Source organism: Dendroctonus ponderosae, unplaced genomic scaffold (genome assembly GCF_020466585.1).
Source record: "Dendroctonus ponderosae isolate FM_Combo_2020 unplaced genomic scaffold, Dpon_F_20191213v2 Dpon_F_20191213_4, whole genome shotgun sequence".
Lineage (NCBI taxonomy): Eukaryota > Metazoa > Arthropoda > Insecta > Coleoptera > Curculionidae > Dendroctonus > Dendroctonus ponderosae.
Window position 1 is genome coordinate 7,689,438 of NW_026018611.1, and position 24,573 is coordinate 7,714,010.

Below are 24,573 nucleotides of genomic sequence, written 5' to 3' on the forward strand. Positions count from 1 at the left end.
CCGAAACGTATTTTAATTGATAAATAGAGACAATAAATGACTGAAACCCAGGAATTGATTTTGATTTGGAATTGAAACACAGTCAGGAAAGTATGTACAATAACTAAGAAAGCCAAAAAATATTAGAAATTGTTGAACGTTCTTGTACTTTTCTAGTAAAATTTGGTAAGCCTAGAAGCGAATTTAAAGGATGAGAAAACTTCGTATTTAATGCATTTTGCCAAGGAACTTAGGTCTTATTGTCTAGAGCATTATTCCCAAGTAGAAAATTATGTAAGTGTGAAGAAGGTAAAACAGCACTGCCATTGAAAATCGGAATTTTCATCAAGAAGAAAAGTCATTAATTTAGACTAATAGACTACAGCAAACGAAAGATGTACACATTTTTTTCAGTGGTTTCTAGAATCTTGAATCAAATGTAAAAGCTATTATTCAGCTTCAAAAGTTCAAAATACTATTTGATTGATTTTATTCGACATTTTCCATATTCTCAAAACCGAATTGTTGGCAAATTGAGTGAATCGTGAAAACATCCATGTACTGGGTTCCAATCTGGATTTATGATTGATGCTGAAATGTGTGAGTGGTTTGTTTCTCATAGGAACAGGAACATTAGTAGCATCAAAATTGTGAATCGTATCGGAACGGACAGCTGACATCGAGGACATCGGGACTGCACAAATCTGTGACATTTAAAATTAACATCAGCTTTAGTGAATAAAAACCGCATCACAGCGACCGGGCGTGAGACCGTCGTCGGACAACCATGGGTGCGTGAAGTAAATGCAATTATTTTAATCACTGAATGTAAACCAGGACCGTAGGGGATTTTTTTATGGTCCTAGTTTATGGTTCATCGATGAACCGACACGACCAAACTGTTCCGAATGGAACTTACCTCTCTTCATAGACGCATTTTATGATTAAACTGATGATGATGCAACGCAAAGTCGCGTAACAAGTGAACAACTAGATCTAGCTAAATTCCTTGAATATAAATATTACCCTTGGCCTTAACTAGGTCATTAATAATWATTATAAATATTTCATAATTTAGTTAGTATGATTGATGAATTACTKAAGWCCAAAGMAGTTTTCARGGGCGWTGGAATAWTRCACAGAAGTATACCTATGTATAGTACTATGAGTGTTTACAGWTTCAACATTGTCTAGTTCAGCGATCTGAAAACGTGCTTCTTTGCCAACCCTATATCGTAAATTTTATATTTATTTTTATTACAAATCTGACAAAGGAAARGAAAATAATATTTCAYGTCTCTATTTATAATCTGTTTATAATTTAAAATATCATAATGCGACTTTWTTTCATACTAATTGTTGATTGTTGATTGTTTCCTTAAAGAGTGGGTTCCAAAGACGTTCATAGGCGWCTTGTGGAATAATCGCCTTTCCATTTCCTTGTTTCYATGCTTCACTTTTAYGATGAGCACATTTTGAATAAAAAAATATACATTAAAAMCCATAAGAAKATATAGCRAGGAAAATGAAGTTCMAATTCAATATTTAAACCAGTCAAATATTATACCCAAAAAATGTATCTTCCTGTGTCTAATTGATGTTTTCAAGTTCMTAGGAAAGATGATTTYCTTGTTGSAATTATGGTAGAATAACTSACAAACACAATYGATAAACCCATAAAAAATCAATCAAAACATGGGCCAAGACATTACCATCGGATTAACGTTCCATCAAGAAGAAACAAGAACATCTGCGTCYACTTTCCAGAATGCYCWACTTGTCAAAGAGATGTCTTTAAAATCCTTTWCCTTACAACGAATGTTTAGTAGAATYGGCCTTCATCATTCACTATTTAAAAGACTGTATCTCAGAAGCTAAGCATTYYMGGATTCCCTACTTCTWAGAAACTAACATTCTTATTTTGAGGTAGAAACTACACACTTTAAACATGCACGTTTACTCTTGATTATTATGCACAACAATAAAACCATTCTATGCAAAATTGAGCTTTAAGCACAAAAAAGTTGAATAAGTGTTAATTATTTTACAATATTTCCACCTACTAGAGCCTGCACCAAAAGCTTATCAATAAATTTACATGCAATTACTTGAACATTCAAAATTTTAATTTAGCGACAGTGAGAGCTGGTTGATTTGATAATAGACTTAATTGGCAAACAACAAATATTATTTTAAGGAAATTAAATTTAGAAACCTGTTATTTAACTAGCATTGTTTGATTCAGCTTTTCCACGGGTGCGTGTTTTGATTTGATTAAATAACAAAGCTATATTGCAAGCTAAGCAAAAACAGAATATGAAAACTGCTGGAAATTCAGTAGGTACAACACACAAAGGTAAACGTTTTTATTTCGTCTTTCCATTATTTTACCTGTTTATATGGCCGGAGTAAACATTTGTTTTACATTATGCGGCTTTATTGAGAATCAATACGCTGCTATTTATGTGTCTGATGGTACAACAAACTTTATTGGAAAAATAATAATGTTTTTAGCTGGAAATTGCGAACACTGTCATTTTAATGCTTCAATAAATCGAACTGGTAATCGAACAATGGCGTATTGTAGGCTTCGATATGTTTGAGCTAAATGCTTCTCAGAATTGACCAACTGAATTTGTGACAGGGAAAATTGAAATAAATGGAAAAAAAAAAAATCGATAATACTTATAATCATGATTCTGTGTTCAGCTTGTCGTGTCAAAGAAAAGAACAAAAACACCAGATTTGCTCAGAAAGAGAAACAAGGAGTTCGATTCGAGTTAAGGTCCTTAGGACACATATTCATATAGTGTTTCCTTCAAAATAAATCTACGAATAAATTATTTGAATGTTAGGCTGTTGTTAAAAGACATCCTCTCTCTATACACCTTTAGCTGGAAATCACACTACAATCCAAAATAGCAACATTTAGAGACTATTTTATATATGTAAGGAACAAGTAAAATTTTTAAATAAAGCTGTTTACAGCAAAGCTTTTTGATGATGGTCTTTTGGTATTAGTTTTCGTGCCGTACCTAGTCTTCTGCTGAAAATGTAACATCCGCTATAATAAAATGTCTCTGATTTGGGCAGATAACTGATGTGCTTAATTATCATACTTTCATATTTAAGTTGTTGATATTTTTGGAATAAGCATCTAAAACTTTAGAATATTTCAGAATCTATCTGTCTAAAGTATTTTCTCGAGTGTCAACAAGATAACGCATAACAATCGTGCGTTTTTAGAARAATTTCAAATCAATTTTTCATATTAACAGGCTTYAGRAAACRGGTTAAATTSTATAAAAGAAGGTGAAATCTCGTATTAAACAATTCGACGAATTAGCAGAAATTATAACAAAGCAACRATTAACAAAAAAAATGCCGGCTTGCGTTTGTTGCATCAGAAAATRAAATACTTCAGCGTTTTTATTCACCGATTTGCGAACAAATTAAATATTTCCTTGCCTTGATTTAGAAGAGAAATAACATGACGCAAAGAAACSTTTTGACCATTKAAGCTTTCGTTAAACATGATGTTGGTGCAGGAYAGTGTTTTCACCGCAAACTTTTGATCAAAAACCTACCCCGAATCCACATGTTCAAAAATGTAGTTTTTGTAAAGTTTGACTAAAGAAGAACAAAAAGAACTTCTAGATATCATTTTACTGCTTTGCAGCAATGAAAATATAACCGAACATTGCATGCAACTTTGATTTTTTTGAGGGGCGTTCTTCAGCGCGAAGAATGCCACCATCCCATACCGAGATCCAGAAAATTGAGATCAGTGACGATTAAAGTCAAAAGAAAAGCTTCGCGAAATTGAGTGATTGCGAAAAAAGCGTATCGGCCTTAAATGGTGAACGATTAAAGCAGACACCGAAAATGCGAACTAAAAATAAATTGACGAAGAAGAAGATGCCTTTTAGCTGGCCAGCCATCCATAACGCCCTGTATGTAATTCCTGCGATACCCGGCAGGCCTTGTCTGTACACACCGCCAACAATGAAGACTCCCCGCGTGCTTACGTACACATTCTTTTCTTCGGCAGTCAGCCGTATCGTGCGAGACCAAAGAAGGACTCTGAACGCACCGCTGGTTTTACTCAACTTTCGACCTTATGATAAGGACGGTTAAGGGCACACAGCCTTGGATTGGGCCTTTTTATTTCGCAGGAGTTGTCTCGTTGTCAAGGACGTACTGCCGCACATTTCAATACAACGTTGCCTACCTTTGGTACGACCGTAACAGAGAGTTTTTATGGATCATCTCAATGTCTTCTAGTGTTTCAACCAGCATAATGGAAACGATTTGAACCACAATTGCAAACTGAAAGAAGCAAAGAAACCAATGAAAATAAAGTCGAGGAAATCGAAACGTTCCTTTCAAAAACAACAAATATTGACCAAGTGGCATCCGAAGACAATTACTAATATTAGTGATGGGAACAATGGAATTGTTGCTAATATCTCGTATTTATTAATCGAAATAATAGCTTGAATTATTTAATCGAATTAATAATTATATTATATATCGATAATAGATATCTATGGGGGTATTATAGAATTCAATGCAAGTCAGAATTTCTATATGTTAACAACACTCTCCTGGATTCGAATAAGAAATAACGCTATAAAAATCATGCATATGTAAAGGTGTAAGTATTAAATTAATAAATTGAGTTTTTTATTTAAAATTTTCATTTTCGAGAACCCTTCAGTCGCTGGTTTTATAAGAAAAGTAAAAACGGACGAAAAGTTCGATATAATTCACAGTTTACACAAGAACATCAGAGCAATGTTGGCGTTACCTGAAGAAAAAATTAGAACAATTAATGCGAAAAGTCCATTTCTAAATCCAGCCCTAAATGAGTTCTAAAATTACTTAAAAAAATCATTAAATTACATACAATAAAAGCCACAAAAAACAGGCAAGTTAATATTGCAGCTTTGCATATAAATATTAAATCTTAAAATCTCAGGCTAAGAACGTTTGAGGATAATAGCTTGACCATCCTGACCTGGTCTGAATCAACAAATTTATTTCTCTGAAAAAAATTGAGAAAATCCACACATCGCTTTATAACGTAATAGCGTGTTAAACGCAATTAAACTTGTGAATTAAAAGAGTTTTCTACAAAATCTAAACAAGCAAAAAATGGCATGGACTTTTCGGGGGTAATTGCACAAGTGCTTCAGAATTACCGATAATTTTGCATGAAAGCTTTATTTTTTTTTTTATGAATATTTCCTGAGTAAACAAAGTTAATGCGGATTCATTTTATTTCTATTATATTTTATTACACTTTTAATTTTATTACTTATGTTTATTAAATATAATTTGAATATCTTAGGTATGTCAGGAAGACATTTTATGTCTAATTCAACATGAGGTGTCCTACCTGTCAAATATTTTCGTAAACAATGCAATTATCGTTGAGTGATAATTGCACACTGTGCAATTACAGCTGTAATTTTTCGATAATTGCACACTTCAAACGGACAGATTATCATACGAAGGAAATATTTGCTGTAAGTTTTTTTGAAAATTATCGAATTACCGTTTATTAATACCTTTTTTGCCCTATGGCGTTGCTATGGATGAGTGAAATAATGATCTTAATTCGATAATAATAATTATTTTTATTTCATTGGGTTTTAAATTAAACTGCCTCGTATAACCTCTCCTACTGATATCAGAAAAATCAAATTTAACTCTATTAAACTCCCATCCTACTTCTCTCTATATGAATAAACAAATAAATCACTACTCACTATTCGACAACAAATTTGAACGTGAATAGAATATCCGAAACATTATTAAAAGTTAATTAAACATTTTTAACCCGGTTCTCTCCATCACTAATGTATATCCCAAAAGTACAAGTATCACTAAAACTAAACCCATTGAGAAAAGCTAAATACAAGTGTGATAGAAGACGAACTTGCAGCTCATAGGCAACTTTATTGAAAACCCACAAAAAACTTGAGTGTTTCTCCCCTAAAATAATGCTAGTTTTCTATTGGCCCTGGTATAATGTTTGCATTTGCTCTGCTAGATGCTAGACCCTTCCTTATCATAGAGTGCGATCCAGGTCACATCAAAACCATCAGCATTTCTTGAGCCCCTCGGGAAATGGGGAACCGTGTTCTTGAATCTGTTTACGAGGTTCAGGAATAAAAGAATAATCCACTTACTGCAAATAATCCACTCCCTTTATTCCACAAGCGACCCTTAATTTAATTGCACTAACCGCATCCTAAGATCCAGGACTGGATTTCCATTTTGGATGTTTGAGAATAATTAGCTGATCGATGGATTGTTGTTAATGCAACGAGATCTATCCGAATTAATTTTAAATAATCAATTTTAAGAAAACTGCTTCACACGATTTGGATTCTGTTTGAAGCATTATTTAGCCGGTGGTCCCAAAAAATCAACTTTTTGGCCTTGCTGTAATGACTTTTCTGATCTTGGTCCGATTTTGACGATCTATGGCTCATGTTGAATCTAAATCTTCATAGACAATCTAAGACGAAAATTCTATATAGGTACTGGGTTGCATGAAAAATTACTCAAATCAAAATTGCCCCAAAATCTGTGATCCTAGCAGACTTTTAACTAATATTTCGTTAATTGTTGCAACCCGGTTTAATGATATTTGTAAAAGTCGCCTGTGAAGCTTCAGCATCAACTTGAACCGAAAATTTTGAACATGAGTTCCATAGAAAAAACGTATCACTGCAAGGTCAAAATATTTATTTTTTTGGCTTGACCACTCTGTAAATGAACGAGATGTGCGAAATATTGAAAAACTTCTTGTCTTCTAAATATTAACTTTGTGACTTTAAAATACAAACAAAGGTTTTTTGTCCAACACGTGAAACTTTCACCAGTTTTCATTTGCAACCCTGTAGAAACTTTATCTGAAGCACGAAGTTTTTGCATTAAACACCACTTTAAACAGAAATAGAATCGCTCGCAGCAATCCAGTTCCAAAGTTGGTCCAAATTTGTCAGTGTAACGTTGACTTTGTTGAGCAATTTAATTTGGTAATAGTATTATTACTAAAAGATATTGATGATATTTACTAATAAATATTGAATATTATAATGGATATTGTTTTTACATTATTGATTAGTAATATTGCTTGTTCAGGGAAATATTTCCAGCCTTTCCAACTGATTATAAATTAAATTCAGTAGGGATGAAATATAGGGATCACCAGGGATGAAATATAGTTAATTTGGCTGAGCGAGTAAGTTGGAAAATACAGCAATTGTCATAGATGCAATTTTTATTTATTTAGTTTATTCAACAGGTACTGATTTGATGCAAACTAAATGCTTCTCGAATATAAAACGTTTCGACTGGCAGCAAACACGATAATTTCATTACATTCTCAATAGCAGTTCGTTGAAAATTTCCATTCCAGTTCCCCCCTTGCTAAATCATTCCTCAAACCCCAAATAGAAGAAGACTGATTTCCAACCGTGCTAACAAGATTTCGAACTTATCCGATTTTCACAAGAATAACTGCAAATTGACTTAATTTGATGTGAAACAACTGGAAATTCAGCAGCAATATTCCAGTCTGGATATGGCAGAAAATATTACTAATAAGTAAAAAGTAAAAACCCATAAAATCGTCAGAAGCAGTGAAATCGCTACAAAACACAATACATATTAGATGCTTTAAAACAGCTATAAACTATAGAACAACTGGGACAGACTATTCAAACTTAAATAATGAAAATCATGCACAGAATACAATATGGACAAAACATGGCATATAAGCCGTATATTAAAGGGACAGATTGCATGGCGAGCATGTAGTAAATAAACTTTTTGCAATAGAAGCATATGACCATAGAATCCGAATATATAATAGGTTCACAAAGAGAATATTAAATCTTAAACACGCTACTTGAAGTAAACATACATAAGAATTTCAAAGTACTAAATTAAATGTTTATAAGTGAAAGCAATTTATTTATCTGGTTTAAGTAATTGACAAACGAAACGAACTGCAATTTGAAAACCGAAACGCATATCAATATTAAATAACATTTTAAGACTAGTGACAAAAATACAAAAACATCTTCTAGTATTTTGCAAAAATATACACACTCTTACTAGAGATTAATATGTTCATGTATCACGATTTTCCTAATACTTTCTGGTTCTTACCAGAACTGACAGAAAATACAAACTGCAAAAATCGTTAAGAGTTTCAGTTGGGGTCCTTCAACCTCAGTCATCTATAAAATTACAATTACTGAAGGCAAAATAATATTGGCACTTAGGACTGCTTTTAGGGGTGCAGCAAAAATTGCCACTCGATGCTGATTTATGGATACAATAACTAATAAAATTCAGTACTAAATTGTGTTCTCCTATACAAACGTCATATAATTTGACTGGTAACTTTTTCATATTTTATTGAAATATGGCAAAAATTAACAAAAAAAACTCTTCCAGTTTGCCAGTTAGATTAAATTTGAATTCAATAGATCACCGACTCAAAGTAGAATCAAAACATGTTTAGAAAAGCTCCATTTTGCAACTTGCAAACATTAAAACGAACAAAAGATACATTGATCAATAATGTCACACACCACCCATGGAATTATGCGATTTTAATGTGCACTTGTACATTATGAATGCACGTTTGCAATAAAAGTTTGCGAGAAAACTACTTCCTATAATAGTAAAACCGTTTATAACCGAACCCACATAAGCGCCATAAAAACGACGAGAACGTAAAACGTCGGGTTATATTTCGCCATAAAACGCAAGATAAAACAAAAGTTTCCCATTGTTTTATTAAATTAACTCTACCATAACAGTACGATATGAAATGTGCAATAATTTCGAAATTTACTATACGTTCGATAATGAATAGCTGGATAACAATCAAAGCGGATTGTTCGAATGGAATTAATAGTTAGTTAAATGTGGCTTTTTTTATTTAAGCACATCAAAGTGTATGAAAGAAGCTCCTAGTTTCGAAAACAAAACATGTCGAACTTAGTATGTAATGCATATTGGGTAAATCGCAACCAGCAACAGAGTCAGAGTACTTTTTGTAACGTCTAAAACAGACATTTTTAGACGTTACAAAAAGTATGAAACTTCATAGATTGTTGTAAGATAATAACATAAATATTTCAAGAATTTCAATGTACAGTGAGGGGGCATTTATTGCATAATAATTTAACTATTTACTCTTTTTACGATAAATCTTCCATTAACCAACAAATAAAAAATCCGCCAGAAATGGTCGCCAGAAATCATCAAGAATTACGAAACTTTTATGCATGCTGTAGTTTTTTAAATATGAAAACGATTCCGCTTTATTGATTAATTAAAATCTTGAACATATTGCCAATAAAAACAGCGAGCACTTGCTTTCCAATATTCCAAAAGTCGTAAAAAACATCAGCAGCGCACCTTTTCATTGTACTTTGAAACATGAGATTTAAAATTGAGAAACAATTACAGGCCATATTACATTATTACAGTTTATTGCCGAGCTTTTCCAGATAACCGCCCACAAAGAACTGAGGACTTTCGCTATTTTTTTTCAAGGGTATGATTATTTAGTATTCCAAAACTTGAATTTATCAGTTCACATTAACCAGACATAAAATAAAATTTGGGCCAATAGAATGCTAACTTTTTCAAGATTGTTTGGATCCAGATTTGCTTATTTATAAAGTAGACAGATACGACATAAGAGGAAATCGCTATTTATGTGCATATAATTATATAAAGCTCTAAAAAACTTCGAAAGTGACGAAAATATTACACGACAAAATTACAACTTTATAACTTAAAAGGATATTGTCAAAACTTAGTAGTAAATAACATATGAACAAATTTATCATGTATGGAATCTGAATTAAACTTTAATTAACTTATAATAGTTATAATAAATAAATTAATAGTATGAACCATTCAAGTTCCTCAAGCAATAAAAAATGTAAACAAACAATTAATATACTGGTTCATTACTCAAAAATATTCCTGTGCAGATCCCCTCTTGCAATCTCCAAAAGAGGCTTTTAATGAAATCGTCAAAAATGCTGCAATTTTATTTCCCCATGGTCCCGCGGGATAGTCAACTCTTCATTTATTTGTTTTTGAAGCACCCTTCTTAGTAGAGAATGTAATATTTATTAAGTGGAGAGGGATGTATGGCAGGCATTAGGAATTTGTTGGAGTGCATGACAACGTTGAACCGTTTTATGATAAACTAAGTGTAAAAACTCTTATTATATGATTTTTTTATGCTGGATGGTTGTAGAACAAAGTTGCTTATTAACGTTCTCCCAACGGTCTAAGTTGAAGTGAATGGCAGTTTTTATAAATAAGCGACGATAAGGATAACGTTGAAAAAAGCTCGAAATCAACCAATATCCGAATTAAGTGACCAAAAAGAAAAAATGCAAAGGAAAAGCTGCTTTTTTACTTATTTAATACCATAAATAACATGGTTGCATTACACTGAATAAACAAGTCCCTGTGTTATTAAACAGCTCGTAACAGTTAAATTTACTTTTGAAACCCGTGAAGTTAAAGCGCACCTCAGATATAAAGCAGTAAATGTCCCTGTCCTAAAGACGAAAAAGTGCAAACGTAAATTTCATATATACGTTTCATTATTATGTACGTAACTTTATTCCATAAGCACGGCATGGTGCTCGTAAAGCACCCCGGCATTAACTCAAAATAAACTGGCTGGAAAGACTTTAATACTGGATAAAAAAAGTCCTGACAGATATGTAAATACTAAAGTTTTAAATGAAAAGCAAACGCGGAATATTTACTGCCATAGATTATAATATTTTATACAATTTTGACTTTCAATAAAACCGCAGTTAATTGCTTTTATGTTTAATATAATACTCTTGTTCTTCCTTTATAATTCCTGTTTTATTTCGCCTGCAATTCTTAATTTAAGTAGACTTAATTGTATGAATAAACAACATATCCTAACCCTATGGATAAACAAACTCAAACTTTAATAAAGCAGCAAATTAATTTTATTGTTCGGCAAACGTGGATTAAAGGGAGGAAGTAAGCCTGAAGGGACTGAAATGTTTTTGTTTAATGTGATTTACTTCCCCTGCATACACAACAGAATTATGCTTGGCTGATATTAAAAATATTTCCAGAAGAGAAACAAATTTAATATTAAGTTACAAAACGCTAGCAAATATAAAGTATGTTTATGGGTAGTGAGATTTATTTGAAAAGGCAAAACTGTACAAGTAATTTGAAACAAACATTGCTGTTCGTTTAGATTCGATTTATTATTGAAGTAATGAAAATATTTTGATGTATAACTGAACGACTAAAGCCGACATTTGCATTTATTGATGAATTCAGAGTTTTTTGTTGTCTGTGACCCCAAAAGTCACATAAGCGAATCAAGTAACAAATGTACAGACACGGCAAATGTATCAACTCATTTATTGAATATGTATATTTGGAAATAGCACAATACTGTCTGCAACCAAATAAGGAAGTTCAATAAACAAGCATCCGTTTCGATTTACCAAGCTAACTGCTTATACGGATGTATATTAATCAAGGGAATACAACAGAATAACAAGCATTACATACCTTGTTATTTTACATACCTACAAGGAAAAACTGTTTTTTATCAAATTCAATTTAGCTTTCTATTACTAGCAAATATGCATCCGATTAATATTTGCAACGTTCTCAGTAACAGAAGATTTTTCCAAAAATAAGGAAAGTACTTAGCTTAATCTCGCTTTGATCCAAAAGTGTTAAGAGTTTTCTTGGGCTTTATAACGCGTCTATAGATGCGGAAGGTTTATTTTAGATCAGACTTACTATATACATACTACTTACTTTCATAATAAATTGTGAAGTGTTTGTTTCAGTATATATCTTTTTATGAAAACCCAGTGTGTGTGTATTTTAATCTGAGTGTTTTTTTTTGAGTGAATAACTATTGTTTCAAAATCGGAAATAAAATAAAGCATTAACTGAATTTGGCTCAAGCAATTTTAATTTTAACCATCACCTTTTGAACCAAAGAATAAAAGTTATGTTTAATCACAATGGAACCCCAAAATCCACCTCATCCATATGTAATTTAATATCTGCTGTCCAATTATTTATGATATTCGCATAATATTGGAATCAAAGCTTTGCTCAATAATTAGTTCTATTTCATCCATTCCAAGAAAAAAAACCTTTGCGGTTTTAGCGCAATGCATAGTTTAATTCGCGCAAGCTTTACAATATACCTACATACATAGAAACATAGGGTGTTTGATTCCATAATAGGTAAAATGTGGTTCAGGATTGAAACTTGCGGCAAACTGCGTTGAAACGAATGGCCAGAATTTTACGTTATATCAGAACATAATTTGTTGAAGTACATACTCGCTTCTTGAGTAGAAAATAGTACCTATGGAACTTAAGACACTGTAAGATCTGTGCTTGTTTAAAGCTATTTTACTGGTTTTTCGAAAAAAACTCTTTCCAAGTTTGTCTTTTTAAACTCAATGCATGTTTTAAGACAAATGAATTGAAATCATGAAATAATTTTCGGGTCAAACGAGCTTAACTTGTCTTTAACGAGACATTTTCGAGCTAAAAAGTTAGCTCTTACTCAGTATGTGATTAGAATTAGGTCGCTAATAAATTTATCGTCCAAGCGTATTAAATTTGAAGTTAGCGGACAAATTATTTTGTCATTGTTGATAGAATGTGAGATTGAGAATTAAATTATATAGGGTGGCAGAAATTTTATTACACTGAAAACGTGAGGCGACCGTACCGTACTGACCGTAGCCCAACCAATAACAGAAATGAACCAACTGACAAAAAAAGAATTAATTGTAATTTCATTAAATTCGGTCTGATGGAATATAGCGTGTATTTAGAAATTCGAGTTAAGCGAATTGTCACGTTCTTTTTTATTTTATGTTGAATGAATAACAAAAACATTAAAAAGTAGGAATACCTAATAAATATTATTATATGTAACACTTATTCTTTAATTTTTTTGTAAAATTAATTGCGAAGTAAAGCATATCTGTAGATTTTGAAAACCACAAGATTCATAAGAACGAAACATGCTGAATATTTAACCGTTGAAAAAGACCTGAAATGTATCGATTCTTTGTTTCTATAAATGTGCAGATCCTGGACATGGACAGGATAATTCATGATTTAGAACTACAAAATTGGGGTATTAATACAGCAAATTAAATTACGAATAAATGTGTAAACAATATTAGACCAATAAGAAACACATTAGGTACCTACTTAATATCGTTTAACATTCTATATAAAATACATTCAATTTAAGGTATGCACAAGCTTCTATACCTATTTTCCGTTCTCTACCTACGATATGTTATTGCCAAGAACAGTAAATATTCCAAAACCTTACTGCAATTGCTTTAATTGTACCTAATGTGTTTAACAGTTTCAATATTTGTAGATATGTATTTTAATCTCCCGAAGCGGAAAAAATACTTCGCAGTTATATTTAAAACTTTTTTAAAAAGGAAACATTTGGAATATAGTCCCATATAAAACTTGCTTACTTTGCCCTAGCAATATTTCCTGATTTTCCGTAATACACCCTGTGTTTGGGAAAGTAAAGCGAACCACACCAACTGGTTCACTTCCTTTTGGCTCGATTTAAAACGGGCAGTTATCCAAAAACTAACCAACACAGTAAATCACATTTAATTAACTTACTGATGTAACAACACTGCAATGGTTGCTATCAGCCAAATCGTTTCAGAGAACATTATGCCTGTTAGTAAAAATTATGAAGCAGAAACGATGAAGCAACAATTGTTAGAGAATCTTGAATAAAATTATGTATTTCAGTCGAGATGTAAAAAGAATAGATAATAAGGAAAAAGGCAAACCCTTTTTTTGGATCATCTAGATGAAGTAGGTTTCAAATTCTCCAATTTGTGCATTTTCACAGATTTTCAATTTGTATCCCATCATGATTCGTATTGAAACACAGTTTCAATGCAGAAGCGAAAGTCAGATTTAAACTCAAAATATTCGCAAATTGATCGCTCATATAGGTACGATTATTCGACTGTGAAAAAATGAATTTCAGTCATACATCGACTACCAAATTCGAGAAAAACGACTGACCTAAAAAGGAACGACTTGAACTTAGTGAGGTAAAAGTTCATAAGTTTTCTTGAGCTCGTTGCAACAATATGTCAGAAGATCTAGATGCACATTCCGATTACAGTTACATACCTAACTGAAAGGATTGGAAAAAAACTACAAGCGAATATGAGCAATTTATAGTTATAAAATTCTCTCAACAGTGTTAAAATGAGGAAGAAAAAACTACGTAAAGTGCATGCGGCAGGTTTTTCGCTAATAAAAGGAAGCGTCTTTCTATAATTTAAAAGATGATGAACAAAATCTGGAAGGTCAATACTGTGCAACAAATACAAGTTAACACAAATATTGAGCACTATGCGAATAAGTTTTGCAAGGATGGTGAGCTTTTATATCTTATTTAATCTTTTTTATTAATTCGGGTTTTGTTAATTTGGATTATTTTAACCACGGACCATTTCTTAACACTACCAAAAACAATTCCTGCAAAATTCCCAATTTTTTCTGAAATCCCCAGAAAATAATTTATCGTTGCCGGGTGAGAGAATTAGGTTCAGCACCTTCCAAACTTTTCAGCGATTTCCCGTTTTACATTGTTACGTAATACAGAAATAGACTTTTATGGCTCTGGCCTGGAATCACAAATTTTTATTACAAAATCAATGTTTCATTCGTTTTTTCCATTTTTCCAGTTCGAAGCTGCACGGTCAGCGCCATCTGGGTCACCAAACGAATAGTCCGGCGGTTAATCAATGAAAAACTTTTTTCTCAGTTTCATACAGCGAGTAAAGACTTTTAAGTCGCCAAGCTGGCACCATTGCAGACAGAAATAACGTCGAGCAGGGAGTTTTAACTATGTTTCTTGCGCTATAAAAAGACCCCAAAATGCGCTTTAAAAAAGCTTCCGAAAGGAACTTGGATAGACATGGACAAAATTGTATTAAACTTACTGATGAATTCCCGCAATTAATTTAATAAAATATTTTAAGTAAAGGCTACAAACTTGAAAAAATACCTTTGTGACAATTTACCAGCACGTAAAACCATCAACATGTTTAAATAATGAAAAGATACTTTCAAACCTTAAAAAATTTGGTAAAAAAATCTTATAACAAATTTTCGGACAAGTCTTACGGAAGCTCGGATTATGAACGGTCTCCCTAATCCACCAGCGCCGTTGCCACTTTAGGCACGAAATAGTCGATTCTAATACCTTTGGCCGAGCAGAAAAGAAATCTGTAATTCATATTTGCCGATCATTGGATCAGAATGGCAGATGAGCGACTTGGACTTGGATCCTCTGACACGGGGCGCTAAAGTTCAAAAAACGCGTTTGTCCGCCAGCGCGGCAGTTCGCTGCTTTACTTTGAACTAAAATTGGATCAATATCAAAAGCAAATGTTTTGTTCTGTTTCCTCAGTAAACATAGCGGACACGATTTCTCGGATTAGACGCGGAATTAGTAGCTAAAAAAAATCGTAAAAATGCTGTTCGACTGGTGAGTTTCGGACGTTGTGACCGCTTAGGATATTGTGTCCGTGTCTTACGCGTTTTTAGAAAATGGCAAATCTGTTTGTTGCCAGACAAAACTGCAGCCAAATTCCGGAAGCGAATGGAGTCTCAAATCACAGTGAAAACGATGGCGCAGACGATGAGCTTGAGAACAGTGATATAACAACAGTTCAGAATACGAATATAAACAACCAATCAAATGACAATAGCCAAATTGCAACGATGCGTGCAGAAGAGGGCGCTGTGGATTTGGCGGGAAATCCAACGATCAACAAAGATGAAAATGAAAATAAAGAACCTGCTGGTATATTAGAAACACCAGAGGAAATACAAGAATATAATGATACAGAAAATAATGAAAACTTCACAAATGATCACTTATCAGAAGAGGAGGATGCCGAAAGTGAGAACTGTGAAGATGATGATTGGTAAGTTCAGTAAGTTATGCGGAATCAAAATTAACCGTACTGTTGGCTGCAAATGTAATTTTAATTTGGACACAATTACAACCTTACATGGTTGTAACTACTAAATAAATTTTAGTGGGCTGTTTGCGCCTCTTATCACTCTTATCATCCCCAACAAATACAAAGATAATTATGAAGCGCGTTTGATAGTATTTACATAAAAAGTATGTAAAGACTTGGCGAAATAAGCTACAAGAAAGGAGCAGCAGAAAAGGAGACTCGTAATATACTTCTACAGATGTTCCACCGGCATAATCCAATAGTGCAAATTCTTTACGATAACAGTAAGTAATTGATGCAAGAAAACCTTGGGACAATTAGTTAGGACACTACAAGATTAAAAACACTACCGCACTATAATGTACAATTACCACTTAAGAGTGGAAAGGTTTACCAAGTGCCTTCTGACGTCAAATTCTGTGACGTGTGAGCCACAATTATTTGCGAAATCGCGTGTTGCAGGGATAAAAAGAAAAGTTCCGACTAAATGGCGGACGTATTAATATTTCCAATTGAACCAGTTACTCATAAAAGTATTAATATTTGCAAATCATAAATATATTAGAACACAAAGTTATATCTATAATTCCTCATGTCGTCAGTAGATAAAAATGGCTAAAAATATAGTTGTCAAAATGCTACAGTTTCTTTCAATATACATATCTTTCAAACATCCTTATTTCAGTCTTAAAACTTCTTAAAAAGATCAAAAAAATGGAATTTATTGTCAAGCTTTTGGAATAATATTCTAGGAAGTTCCATCAACAATGGCAGCTGAACTAATTTCTGATGCCAAAAACTGTAGTTGAATACACTTGAACGTTTACCAATTTGTACATTTTCACATTAAAAATGAAGATAAAACTATTTGCTATTTTCGAGCAGGATGCTATTTCTCTAAAGTTACATTTTACAATAATCAGCGCAGATATCTATTTCTAATATATTATTTTATTTTATTTAATATCTCATTGTAATAATTTGATTATATTTTCGAAGATTAATAAATAAACTTTGTTAAATAAACGCACATTTCATATCTAAAGCTACATAACGTTTTATTAGAAAGAAATTAAATGTTTTGCAGAATGTCGTAAGTCGTAATACTCTATTTTTTGTATCAACTTTTAAATTAGTGTTTATTCATCAAATAAGTTAAAACTGATAATTAGCTCGGTTCAACCAACAGGATCATGTAAGAGTTAGGCGTTAAAGATGAATAAATATTTTTAGACAATCAGCAGCAAACCCTATCAACAAAAGTTAATTAGTGTATCGTTTGTATATCGGGCAGAAATTTGATTTTTCAATATTAATACGCGCCAATATTAAAAGTTTACTGCATATAATTACCAGTATTTAAAAATATCATAAATATGTAAATTTGAGTATATTTTATACAGAAATCTGTTTGTTTCAATGCTGATACACTTTTCTATAAATGAACATAAAACTGAAATTTCAATAATGCTTTCATATTTTTAATACTCAATACGATGCATACATTTTAATGAAGTAGGTACGTATCATAAATTATAAATATATTATTCTGTGCACGGATATTATTGCCTGTTATCATTTTGATCGAATAAGACATAACTACGATGAAATATGTTCCAAAAAATATTTTGTTATTACTTTTCAAATTATTATTATCTTTTATATTGTATTATAATTTGCGTAAGAACTTCGTGAAGCACTTCAAAACATATAAATGAGAAGTATTTGCTTGAAGGTTCGCAATTCTCTTCTAATAGTTGTACTTAATCAATTTAATTATTAATATTTGGATTTCAAAATTATTTTAAATTCCTAACTCACCTGCTAGGCCTAGATATATTGTTCCGGTTTCTGTAATTTTATCATTAAAAATCGGATCTTTCACAAGACACACGAAAACATGTTTTATAAATTGGCGCCGCGACCTACCTAATTAAAACTTTTACAAGAATAAGTTTTGAGTCATTTTATTAATTAAAAATCATTCATTTGGCTTTATCAAGTTAAATCCGAAATTATGTTTAAGAATTTTAGGTAAAATTGCACACGACTGGCCAGGGCAGCAGGCAACACGCGTAATATAAATACATTTTTATACCTGTTTTTTAGCTAGCCTGACTTGAGCAATAAAATGAGCAAATAAATTAAATTAGCCAGTGTGTTTAAATTAAATAAATAAATATTTAGAGCAATCTTCGGAAAATCCGAAATATTGTCAAGAATAAAACATCTAAGAAAGTTGATCGAAAATTGAAATAAAAATCTACTGGAGCAAAGAAAATGGGAAAGTACAATTGAATAACAGAAACAATTACTAATTAAATTATCTGTAAAAAATAAATAAGTATAAATACATGATCAATCAAAATTTTGTATAAATAATTAATTCAGAGTTTCAGTTCCTATCCTACAACCACCGCTATTAAGTGCAATGTTAATTGTACGTAAATGTTATAAATAATATTTCCATACGAAAATATAAAGCAGCTGATATTATTGTTGAATGAGAATAACAGAGTATTTTAAGAACAAAGAAAACCGAAAATGGGTCTAAAATATTGTCTCAAAAGGTAAAAATGGCACAGATATTTAGGTAACAAGAACCAGAAGATAATGAGTACCTATCTCTACCAGGATTGTTCATAAAATCAGCTCTGATAGACAAACTATACCAATTGAAAAACAATTCCAGCATAAAATTTTAAATTCCAATTCGAGGCACACAAAAATAATAAAATACCACTAACGTTACAGCTTTCCAAACGTTATTTCAATTCCCTGAAATTCCATGCAGAGTTAATTACATGAACTAACACCGTTTTGCAAGAAAACTGTTTACTGGAAAAAATTGGTTGTGTTCTATTTATAAAATCAGTTTTATTTTCGTTTTAACATTGATGCATGCCTGGAATTGTCTTGTTCAGGTAGCATGCGTGCTCATGCTTTGGGCCGGCTTTCAAAAACTTCGAAAGAAAATATTCCACACCAGCTGAAAAATATATTCCTCTAAATTTCAGTATGGAAATATCCAATTTTATATTTGTGATCTTAGCTGGTAACATCATCTAATACCTGGTACCAATGGTACCGACTCAAATGTTCATTCCCTGTTACCTACTAGAAGCTAATCTACGGCAACAGGAAACATTAAAGTTAAATCAACAACATTATCGGTATTGTAATTGTAGCTAGATATAATATCATTATTTTTATGGAAATTCTTTTATTTCGTTATCAGAAACAATGTACTCGGTACCCGGTAATTTTCGTAGCCGTAGCCAAAGTCACGTAGAGGTCTGATCGCCCTGACTAGCTTGGACCTCGTACTACTTTGGCTGGGGTTCAAGGACGTGCCTTGGAGCGAAATTATTTTGGTTTTTGAGTTCGCGTTTCAGTTGAAAGAACAGCGCATATTGCGGAAAAACAACAGATTTTGCGTTTGTCCGCAGTAAAGTGCATCGCCGTATTCAATCCTCAAACAGCTTAAACACGAAAAGCTCTCTTGAGCCAGTCATAAAGCGGTTTGTTTTTCACATTCACGCAATCCGGGAAAACTGACCATCAAATCACCGTTTGCATTAACAGGGTAGAGGACGATCAATTGAGACTCTTTCAAAAGGCAGGAGCAAAAATGTTATAATTTAAATGATCGTCGAAGTTTGCAAAAATACACCTCCGAATCCAGCATCCGAAATTATGTAGCTTATTGGCTTTTATCACACCAAAAACAAAACCTTTTAAAGCAAAAAATTGAAAGCAAAAGGGCGAAAATTTAAGGAACAGTCAAAATTTAGATACCCAAATTGAAATGCTAAGAAACGAAAATAGAGCGGTTGAAACTATCTGCACAACCATAAAACGTTTTAAGTTGCACATCTCAAAAACAGCATTTAACTAGTTTAGCAGTATTTAATTTAACTAGCATTAAACAATTTATTAGAAATTCATAACCACTAAACTGGAGAAGTAAAAATGTAAAAACCTTCAGAAGCGTCGCAGTTTAAACGAACGTATATCAGAAATGGTAGAAAATATATGTGCAGTCGCAATAATCTTTTTGATGCAGCCTGTCCAGAAATTTATTCGATTCATTTCGTTTTATCTTATATTCCTCACCCCTGGAAAGTTTGAGGCAAATTTGTGATAATTTACGGAATTTGGCAAGTTAAAAAGAGTGAATTTTTGTAGGCAATGATCTTTTAAATGCGAAATAATGTTGTTCCATTTTTTCATGTCCAGAGCAAAGTGCAATTTAACATTATATAAATATTTAAACAGTGACTCCCAGAAGTAACGTCTAAATTAATTTAAAATTCAGCGGACTATTTTTATATCAACTTTACGCATACAAGTGGTTCAAAAATAAGCTACCACCATCAACTTCACTTTTTCAAATGGAAACATCTATTTTCTATTGCAATTTTGAATTCTTCATTAAATTCAAAGTATGATTCAGGTACCATGTCCTATACCTAAACTCAACAGCTAGAAGCTAAAAAAATTACCAAAATAAAAAATAGCTTCTTCCATTTGAAGACAAGGACCACTTAAATAACCACACCTTCACAATGTAGCTGATGTAAATCAGTTCAAATTATGGTTTTCCATATCTGCACATGATTTTTTAGTTGTTGGGCTCTTAGTACGTTTTACTGTTAGGGATAATAAAACCGCATTCCTGTTGAGACGCCACAAATATGCGCCTAAACACGACTGCATTCTCGCAATTTGCATTAACAAGAAAGCAGAAAAATGAAGAAAAATGCCGTAAAAAAGAAATCCCACTAACGTTTTTAGTGAATAAACAAAGAGAAAAGAGGTGTTTGACTTCGCTAATATTTCATCCATGCCCATGTGTGGTTTTCAAATTTCCCCTTTATCCCTTGCAATAAATTAGCAGAAAATGATTAATTCTTATCACGTCCTGCAATAGTCAAGCCGAGATCCCCTCGGCGAGATCACCCTTCTGCAGTGAACACAATTTGCGAGCTGCATATCGATCGCAGTTTTCCGACCAATACGGATCAGGAAGGGTGGCAAAAGTAATCTCCAATGTAGAACTGAATTATTTAAAGGGCTGAGACTGAAATTTCATAATTATAATGGAGGAATAGAGTTCTGGAAAATGTTTAAACGTATTAACTGCGAAAGACACCAAATCACAAAACAACTCTGTACATATGGAAGATCTTAATCAGTACTAATGATTCAAGATAAATTCAGTTAACAGTAATTAAGAAATTAAGGAAACCTTCACATGGTTCAATTGATGTCTATGAACATTCACATAAAAGCTCCAAAGCTACAAGATGCTGTAGCAACTGATTTACTAAATAAAATCTTGCAATGAAATCCAAGTTGCCAGCAAATAAATGTTTGAATATTTTGGCTCAACATCACACATTTTGGTTGAAATCAATGTCGCCGGAAAGCTCCGATTAAAAGCGATTTCAAAATTGTTCTGCTAATAATAGAGGACAACAAATTAGGAATTAGAGGCTAAATTAGCGGTACTAAGATGCAATAAGAACGTGTTAATGAATCCTAATGGAAAAGAGCAATAAGCTCTGCATAGGCAGAATCGATCCTAAATAGAAGCCGCACCCGTGACGTCACCGGTCCTCAAATTAATGCTGTAGCAAGGCCAGACGGCCGGGAAAAGAGTGTGTTCGAAGATGCATGGATGAAACTCACTCCATATTATATGCAAAGAGTTGAATAAATCGCAGGGTTGGTCTGATTTAGCATCCTTGTTCAACCTTCAATTTGCGTTGTTTGTTTATTCAAATTCAAAAAAAATCTAAGGATTTTTGTTAGCAGTGTAGAAACAGCAGAAAAATTGCTTGCATGAACTACTAATAATGTCTGATTAATATCAAGTATGTAAATCTCGGAATTCCTCAGATTTTCCAGCTTTTTCCGCTCTTTCCAGATTTTCTGTTGTAACACTACAGGGTGATTCAAAATTGGCGTCATTCCTTTTAAAGGGTAATAGGGGCTCGCTTGGAAAGTTCGAGAAAATTATTAAAAATATTTTTTTCGATAGTTTTTAAAATATATTAACAGTTGAAAATCTAATTTCAACTTTGTTATTAATTATTATCTTGAAATTTCTTAAGCACTTAAGCATTTAAAAAGAAAAATTACGATCTTCGCTCCAAATTACGAAAAATGTTCATATTAAAAAAGTTCTCTTATACAGTCAAAGCGGCAAGGATATTTTTTTGTCATTTAACAGGTTACTTGTTTGCAATTAGGAACTGAAATGTTTATTTATTTGTGCGGTGTACACATCAATTCGAGGTTATGATAACAATGTTGACATTTCGAAAAAGTACGTTCCACATTTAATAAATCCTGTTGAATTTACCTTTTATCCTTATCTATCTTATTGTTACTCTGTATTTTTTCATGGTTACCGGAATTTAAATAATTACGAAGCAACAGGTTTTTAGATAATATTAATTAGGCAGATTTCCTTGAAAAACATTGTTGACGTCTTTCTGATATAGTTTTTTGCACATATCTCAGTTTATAATAACAATTAATTTTTTTACTACTTTTCCTCTCTAAAACACCTCCAGAGGAATGACGCCAACTTTGAATCTTTTGAATCACCCGGTATTTCGATATTGCATCCAATGCCAAATTCTTATTTAAGTTGAAAAGGGTAGAAATTGTAACTAAATTTATTAATATTGCAGAAACAACTGGGAATGTTTGAAAGACATTTTATAGCTTATAAAATTCGACAATAATGCAAATTTAATGTAATAAATACGTTATTGGCGGGAGCACTTTGTAAAACAAAACTTATTTGCTATTAAACAAAACGTACCTAAGTTAACTAATTACATACACTAATCAATTTGTATGCAATAAAATTGGAATAATCTGAAAATCAATAACACCAAATATTTCTCTGAAAAATTAAGACTAAACAAATATTAAAATGTTCATATCATTCAATAATCATCAATGTCAAGTTGCTACTAGTCTGATGTCAAGTAGGTATATGAGAAAATTATAGGCAAATTATAGGATTCCTGATTGGAAATGATTAGCTATTTTAAAACTTAAACAATTATATAAGTTGTTAAATTAATTACAAATTACATAGGAGGATATATCCGACGGAGAAAATGATCAAATCTGAACCTTGTCCGTAAAAATATAAGCAAAATTCGACAGTATTTAAAATCCCCTTAAAGTATATTTTTTTGAAGTGCTTCCATTTGAAAAAAAGTTGATGGTGGTAACTTATTTTTGGACCACCATGCATAAATATTTGGTATGAAAAAATCGCATTTACAAATTATATTATAATAATAAATTGATAATAATAAATCAATTATATTGTAAAATTGACGGGACCGAGCATTTTTGACAATAAAAATACCGCTTAATTTTAACTGAATTTAGGCATTACCTCTGGGACTCACTGTAATTTTTTTGTTTTGCTTTAGGAAACATTGCAAAAACATAATTTGAAACAATCATCTAACTATGCTGGGCAGAAACAACATGGAAAGTAAATTAACAAAACCCTTTTAATTATATTCTTTTCCTTCTTGGGTTTGAGACAAAGTGTGTGACAAAATAAAAACTTTTATATCGTTTATTTCATAACGTTTCGGCGAGGCAACACCTCCATCATCAGATTTAAAATTCATGCAAACTACAAACACCAATTTACAATTAAAATATGTTATTCAAAAACTAGAATTTATAAAGCGTTAAAACATTCATTAGTTCTTGAGGAAAAAACTTATTTTTTGGGAGAGCAAAACATTTGAAAAACTTACCTCATAATTCGGAAATTAGATTATTTTAGGCATTTGCTGTCTTGTTTGATGATATTTGTAAATTTGTTTGAATTATTGTCTAACAACTTTGAGGAAGGAAAACAAATTTGAGGTTTGAAGACAGCAAATACCTAAAAGAATCTAATGTTTCCCAACTATGAGGTAAGTTTTTGAAATGTTTTGCTCTCCCAAAAAAAAAGTTTTTTCCTCAAGAACTAAGGAAAATTTTAACGCTTTATAAATTATAGTTTTTAAACAACATACTTTAATTGTAAATTGGTATTTGTAGTATGGTATGGTAATGGTAAATCTGATGATGGCGCTGTTGTCTCGCCGAAACGTTATGAAATAAACGATATAAAAAAGTTATTTCACACTTTGACTGAAACCCAGGAAGCAACAGAATATAATACTTAACAGTTACACGCAGTCAGGAAAATAAATCAAAATAAAACCGTTTTAATGCAATATTTTCATACTGAAATGAAGTTAAAGCACCAGATATTTTCAAATATTTCCAAGTATTATTATCATATTTAAGGCATCAAGGACTTGTTAACGCAAGAACGTTAAATCTAGGTCTTAACTGGGACGTTGATAACTTACATCTTAGAATTTATAGTTGATTTAAAATGGTCTGTTCTAAATTAGTCAAAAGT

At 32.1% G+C, this 24,573-nt stretch overlaps 2 protein-coding genes across 3 annotated transcripts in view; one reads left to right on the forward strand and one right to left on the reverse strand.

The window, feature by feature from the left end:
• Nucleotides 1–24,573, reverse strand: part of LOC109537154 — a 136,578-nt gene that overhangs the window by 58,485 nt on the left and 53,520 nt on the right. The gene's annotated exons all lie outside the window — the stretch shown is intronic.
• LOC109537018 overlaps nt 15,453–24,573 on the forward strand; it is a 35,100-nt gene continuing 25,979 nt past the window's right edge. The window contains exon 1 of the mRNA XM_048665959.1: nt 15,453–16,070. Coding sequence (XP_048521916.1) covers nt 15,691–16,070 — 380 coding nt within the window. The 5' untranslated portion in view covers nt 15,453–15,690. The remainder of the gene's footprint in view (nt 16,071–24,573) is intronic.